Source organism: Suricata suricatta, chromosome 5 (genome assembly GCF_006229205.1).
Source record: "Suricata suricatta isolate VVHF042 chromosome 5, meerkat_22Aug2017_6uvM2_HiC, whole genome shotgun sequence".
Lineage (NCBI taxonomy): Eukaryota > Metazoa > Chordata > Mammalia > Carnivora > Herpestidae > Suricata > Suricata suricatta.
In genome coordinates, this window is record NC_043704.1 from 140,329,055 (window position 1) to 140,335,446 (window position 6,392).

General features: G+C 50.7%; 1 protein-coding gene across 2 annotated transcripts; it reads right to left on the minus strand.

The window, feature by feature from the left end:
- Nucleotides 1-805: 805 nt before the first annotated feature.
- Nucleotides 806-6,386, minus strand: EOMES (eomesodermin). 2 transcript variants are annotated; one of them, XM_029940372.1, is made up of 6 exons: nt 6,033-6,386; nt 4,890-5,044; nt 4,128-4,249; nt 3,549-3,707; nt 3,402-3,463; nt 806-2,598 (listed from the first exon to the last, which is right to left on the minus strand). In XM_029940372.1, the coding sequence occupies exons 1-6, from the start codon at nt 6,341-6,343 to the stop codon at nt 1,917-1,919; spliced, it is 1,491 nt and encodes a 496-aa protein (XP_029796232.1). In that variant the 5' UTR covers nt 6,344-6,386; the 3' UTR covers nt 806-1,916. The 2 variants fall into 2 exon arrangements, with proteins under 2 accessions (XP_029796232.1, XP_029796231.1); XM_029940371.1 differs by having other exon boundaries at nt 806-2,655.
- Between the last annotated feature and the right edge of the window lie 6 nt (nt 6,387-6,392).

Here is a 6,392-nt window from a genome sequence, read left to right on the forward strand (position 1 = left end):
CAGGGGATGGGGTGGCCTTCGCCTTCCTGGGGAATGAGAGGCGAGGAAACGGAGCGAAACCCAGGCCTCTGTTGGTAGAGGGGCGCCGCCCGGGACGACTGGACTCCTTTTGTAAGTGTCGCGCGCGCCCTAGCCCGCGCCGCGGCCCCGGCGGCCCCAGGGTCGCCGGCCAAGTTTGCCCGCAAAGCGCCGGGCCCAGCAGACCAGCAGCTGCCGAGGCGAGCGGCCCACGGGCGGCGGGTGAGCCGCGGGGCTCCGCGCAGGAAAAAAAAAAAAAAGCCGCAGGTTGGAGTTGAAGCTGAGCTGTGGGCGGCCCGCTTCCCGCCGCACTTCGGGGACCAGTAACTCGTGGGCGCCCAAGGGGCCGCTGGGGTTCCCGGGGAGCCCACGTGGGTCCAGGGATGGGTGGCCTCAAGAAAGCCTACGAAAAGGCCCTGAGTACGAAGTGGTCCCCTCTTGGCCCGGGAATCCAAGGGCTGGGGTTTGAGGTTTTCTAGGCTGGGGCCTAGAGTAGGCAATTCAGCATCTCTACAACCTCTCCTCTTCCCCACCCCCATGGGCCCAATACCCATTGTCCAGACTTCCCAGGGGGGTGAGGAAATAGCCCCATTCATCTTCAAGAAAAAAAAAAAAAAAGAAAGTAAACAAAAGCAACCCCACCCCCCTCAGGACTACTGTGTCCACTTGCAGATTCTAGAACCTGGGGGTGGGGAGGGAGGGAACAGTGTTCACACAGAAGAGTGAAGGAAGCATTCAAATAGGTCTTTAAAACAAAAAGCAAAACTCATTGTACAGAAGACAGAGCTATGCCTGTTCCCTTAATGAACCACATTTATTAAAAATGACTAAGACTGTACATAAAAATCCAAGATCTCTAAAAAGCCTATAGGAGCTGTGGCGTCGGGTTTTAGCTTCTTCACGTTACGGAGTTGGGTAGTGGGGATGGCAAGAGGGTGAAATAGTTTTCCTTAAACACGTTTCAAGTTAGTACAGAGTGGCTGAATACATTCTTAACTATCTAAGAAGTAAACAGAATATTCCCAAATGTCAGGCATGAAGAGAGAGCCAATCCTCCTGCTCCTGCAACTGTTGTCAGGTGATCTGGAAATTCTTTACAAAGCCAAAGCACCAATTTTACATAATCTCAGACACGTATGTAGACTATTTGTACAATGTATCCCACGTTATTCTACGGTGTATCTAAGCACACACAAAACTGTACACTTTTAAATTCTCTTTTTTTTCCTTTGTGGCGACTCCCTCTAGCCTGGCGACTCCTGAGTCCTACTGGCCACCCGGGCACACAGCAGAGGCCTGGCAAGTGAGGCAATCCTGAACTAAGGGCAAACATGGCTTGTTTCCAAAGCCCAGGAGGAATCCAAGTTGGGTAAAACCGGCACCTTCACTGAAGTTTTTCTCACCTCCCAGGCCTAGCATCTTTTGTCCCCAGCAGAACGTAACAGCAAAAGGTCCCCCGTTGAAGCTTAAGGCCCAGCCATTTTCTTCCAGAAGCAGAACATCTTATCACTCTGGGATTCTCTTTGCGTACAGATTTACAAAGAGGAATGAGCTGGCAACTCATCAGATTGTGCCCAGCACTCAGTCTTCACAGCCCAATTCTCTGAATGGCTAGTGCCTCCAATAAATAAGTCCAGAACCTCAGATAACCTTGGAATTTTAAAACACTTTAAAGTCCTTCGTTAATTTTATTTAAAAAAAAATTGCCAGGCTTGTTTCAGTTACCTGCAGCAATCAAAAAGCTTTGGCACCTTCTTTTAGAGGATTGCACAAAACAGAATGCATCGCGGTGGAACGCAAATGTCTTTTTGGCAAACCTAGGCAAAGAAGACAACAAAAAACACCACCAAGTCCATCTGCAAAAAGTTAGCTCATGTTTACGAAGTTTAGATAACGCTTTAGGGGGTTGTGTAAAAAGCGTAATAACCCCCCATGCCTTTTGAGGTGTCTTTACTGTACTCTTCGGCATTAATGTCCTCACACTTTATGGAGGGAGAATTTTCATTACTAGAGGTGCTGGGAGACAGCCGCCTTCGCTTACAAGCACTGGTGTATACCCCGGAATCGTTGGAATCGAGAGACTTGATGGAAGGAGGCGTCTCTATCCAAGAAGAACTAATTTCTTCTTTGACTTTCTCCTTGGAGAGCTGATCTTCAGAGAACACAGGGGGACTTGTTCTGGAGGTCCATGGGAGTCCAGCGGCCATCTTCCTCTGATAAGAACCTCGACCTCCCCACCCTGCCACGGCAGGGAAGGTTGGGTCAGGGTAGTACCCCAGGGCATGGGATGTCTGGAGGGGCAAGGATTTAATACCGTACGGGAGCAAGGTGCTGGAAGTGTATTCAGACTCATAGGAACCGATGTCTAGTTTGTTGGTCCCAGGTTGCTGGACAGGCGTGACAAGCCACCGCTGGGGAGGGTTGGCCACCTCTTCGCTCTGTTGGGGTGAAAGGAGCCCGTTGGTCTGTGGCACGGTTCTCTCGCCATTATAATATCGGGCTTGAGGTAACGTGTTGACAAAGGGCTCCGGGAAGAAGGACTGAACGCCGTACCGACCTCCAGGGACAATCTGATGGGATCTAGGAGAATCCGTGGGAGATGGAGTTAACCTGTCATTTTCTGAAGCGGTGTACATGCTACAATATAAAGAGAAACACTTAAAAAAAAAAACCCCTAGTGTTGCCCCAAATAACCACCTCCCAGTAGTCAAAAAGGCTTACTTAGTGGGTTGTACTGGGAGCACTGATCTGCTGCAGTGGAGGGACGCAGGGAGGGGTTTATTGGTCCGTTTCAGTTGGACCCTCGCTCATGGGGAAAGAATGTCCTCCCAAGCATTTAAGGATTTAAACTATAGAGAAACCACCTTTGTATGTGCGGGGAACTTAAAGAACAGTGCACCTCTCCTTGGTCAAGGTCAGGAAAGGGGTGCTTGCAGTGGAGTTAGAAATCCCAAATTTGAAAGGTATTGTGGGCCCTTGCTGTTTAATGTGAAAATTACATCCTCTTAGTTTTCCGTTTTTCTTATGTAAAAATAATAATAATAATAATAAAAGAAGGGGAGTAATAATACCTATTCCTTAGAGGATAAAAAGAAAAGTTGGCTCACATGAAAAGGAAGGTATATAAATGCAGATTATGAAAATTTCAAATCTCCACTCAAATGTTAAAAAAAAAAGCTCCTCATTTTTCAGCCCTTAACATTTCTTTAGAAATTAACAAAACCCTTCTGTGAAAATTCTAAAGCAAGATTAGCCGAGGGGAAAATATGCAGAAATAAAAATAGATAAAAATCCCAAAGATGAAAGCTCTTCCTAGAATGTTCTCAAGGTGTCTGGTTATGTTCCAGGAGGACCATGCAAATATGAATAAAAGCTGCACTCACGAATCATAGTTGTCCCTGAAGCCTTTTGCAAAGGGGTTATGATCGATCTTTAGTTGAGTTATCTAGATAGGGGAGAAAAATAGTTGTTGAGTGCTTGATCACACTGGACCTGACTGTAGAGGTTCTTGGGACACTGGGGACACTCACGTCAGTGTTTTGGTAGGCAGTCACTGCAATGAACTGTGTTTCCGAGAAGGTAAAGGTCTGAGTCTTTGAGGGCTCATTCAAGTCCTCCACGCCATCCTCTGTAACTTCAACAATGTGCAGCCGGGGTTGGTACTTGTGTAAAGACTGTAAGACTATCATCTGGAAATGGTACAGAAAAAGTGTTGCCAAATCCATAAAGTCTCGGAGAGGCTCCGCCAAAGTAAATCTTGAGAACTACATAGTTTACAGTGGGGCTCCCACTTGCTCCCCACCAACCGCTCCATTTTTCTATTGTCATTTTTCAGATCTTATCCTTGCTGCTTTTGAAACTTAAAACACAGCGGGGTCTGCGTGTTGGATTAACTCTCTTTCCTTTTAGTTTACGAAGTACCCAAAAGCTTTTAGTATTTTTTTCCTAATAGTCAATTCACTGTTACTGAAATCTAGTGAATAATGCAAAAGGTCACAAGAAAAATAGGCGAGCAAACAGGGAACAGTGCGCCTCTTACAAATACAGTGAAAAGTACGGAAACTTATTAGTTCTATCGCCAGTAGATACCCGGTCCTCGGTCACCCTACCTGGGTATTGTTGTTATTTGCGCCTTTGTTATTGGTGAGTTTTAACTTCCCAAAAGAAATCTCCTGTCTCATCCAGTGGGAACCAGTATTAGGAGACTCTGGGTGAACATACATTTTGTTGCCTAAGAGAAAACGAGACAAAACACAGAACCCAAGCATATAGGGCTGATTACCAGTGGACACAGTAAGAAGGGGATGTCTGTTACCTCTGGGCAAGATTTAAGAGCTGCTCTTGCAGCCTGAGCCTTCTCAGTGCTAGCTCCCCAGCTAGACTCCACCGACAGTGCTCCCAAGGGGCCCTGGGCCTCCACACTTCCCAGGACTACGCAGTCATCTTAATACTAGCTCAAACTATAAAAATGGAGCCACCAGGAGGTGTCTCTCAAAGGTCATTTTGGGGCCTTCTGAAGCTGGAAGGGCAATGTCTGATAGACAGTGGCTGGGTTTTCATAGGCGGGCTTGACCTTGGCAGGGCCTTCCTCAAGTGAAGACTGGAGTGCTTGGACTTAGTAGGAATTGGTGGGGGAGGGCCGACAGGACTAGGGTCAAGGTAAAAGCACCAAAGTTTATACCGGTAGGCAAGAAATCTTGGCTTGGCAATTCTCTCCCTCTCTCCAGATTCAAACAATCAGTGTAAAGAAACTCATCCTAACACCTCTAGGCCCCAGATCAGGGGCAAGTACTCGATTAAAATGTGAGTTGTCTGAGTCTAGGGTTCCCCGCTGGCCCGCTCCTCCCTGCCTGGGCCTCCTCTGTCCTCACCCTGCATGTTATTGTCCGCTTTGCCGCAGGTCACCCACTTGCCCCCCTGGAATCGCCAGTGATTGGGGTCCGCCAGCACCACCTCTACAAACACGTTGTAATGGGCAGTGGGATTGAGTCCGTTTATGTTGAAGCTCAAGAAAGGAAACATGCGCCTGTGCAAGGGAAGAGAACCAGGAAAAGCAATGTAAACCCCGGCACGAGAGAGCAGGCCCATTCTGGGCCAGGTTTGCAGGCACCTGGGGGTAGGTGGGAGCAAGGCGTTTACGAGTCTGCAGAAAGAACAGAATACCGCCACGAAAAGTGGCCCTGGCTCTGCAAAATATTTCTGAGGTGTCGACTCTTGGAACACCTCTTTTTTGACACAATTTACCCCAAACTCAGTATTTCCCCAATTCCCTCCCCTCACTCAAGTCCTTAATGTTTCTTCCAGGATGTGTAAAATCTTTCCGTTTTCTACGTACAAGTATCAGAGGACAACAGTCAGGCGTTCTTGTTAGATTTGACTCGTCAGGCTAAAAGTTCCCCTCGAGCGCCCCTCTCCCAGCACCCACGCCCCATTTTCCCCATTAGTACCCACTATTAGCACTTGGACGTGTATCCGAACTTTCTCACGCCCGGGACCCCGCCAGGTCTGGCTCCAGGGCCCGCCTTACCGACGCCCCGGACAAACCCATCCTCCAACGCCCATCTCCCGGCGCCCCACCGAGACTGGCGCCTAACCTGCGGGAGCCCAACTACTGCGCCCAGGAAGCCAGCCCTTGCGCCTTTTCCCCATCCGCGGCTCTTCGCGGGCATGCAGAGAAAGCTCGGTATGCCGAGCGGGAGGATCTAGAAAATCCAGCTTTGTGGACAAGCCCCAGTTTCCATTTCTGCCTCCTTCTCGCCGGTCCAGGTGAGGGTGACCGGAGGGGGGAGGGTAGGGGTGGGGAAACAGCTGTAACGTTAGCACCGCGCACCAACCGGGGCGCGCAGACCCGCAGAGACCCGGGATTGGAGACGCGCGCGGAAAAACACTCTCCAACCAAAGCACGGAACGAAGGGGCACAGCTCCCTCACCCCCAGCCTTCCCCAGGACCACGCAGTCCCTCGATTGTCATTCACCCCCGGGTGGGGTGGGGGGGCCCTCCGCGCTGCGCTCACCTGCCCTGTTTCGTAATGATCATCTCGGTTTGGTGGCGGTGGAATTTGAGCCACAGAGGCCGGTTGCACAGGTAGACGTGGGCACGGAAGCCGGAACCAGGAACCCCCAACCCCAGTCCTCCGCAGGAACCCGCGGCTGCCGCCCCAGGGTACGGCCCGTAGAGCGGAGCCCCCTGGCTGTACTGATAGGCGCCGGGGCCGCCCGCCCCGCCGCCGCCGCCGCCCGCGCCACTACTGGCGCCGGCTCCCGGGCCGAACTGCGCCCGGCCAGGTGGGCACACAGCCGCGGGGAAGCCGCCGGGGGGCAGCATGGAGCCGTAGGGGTAGCGCGCCCCGTTGGGAGCAGGGTACACAGATCCG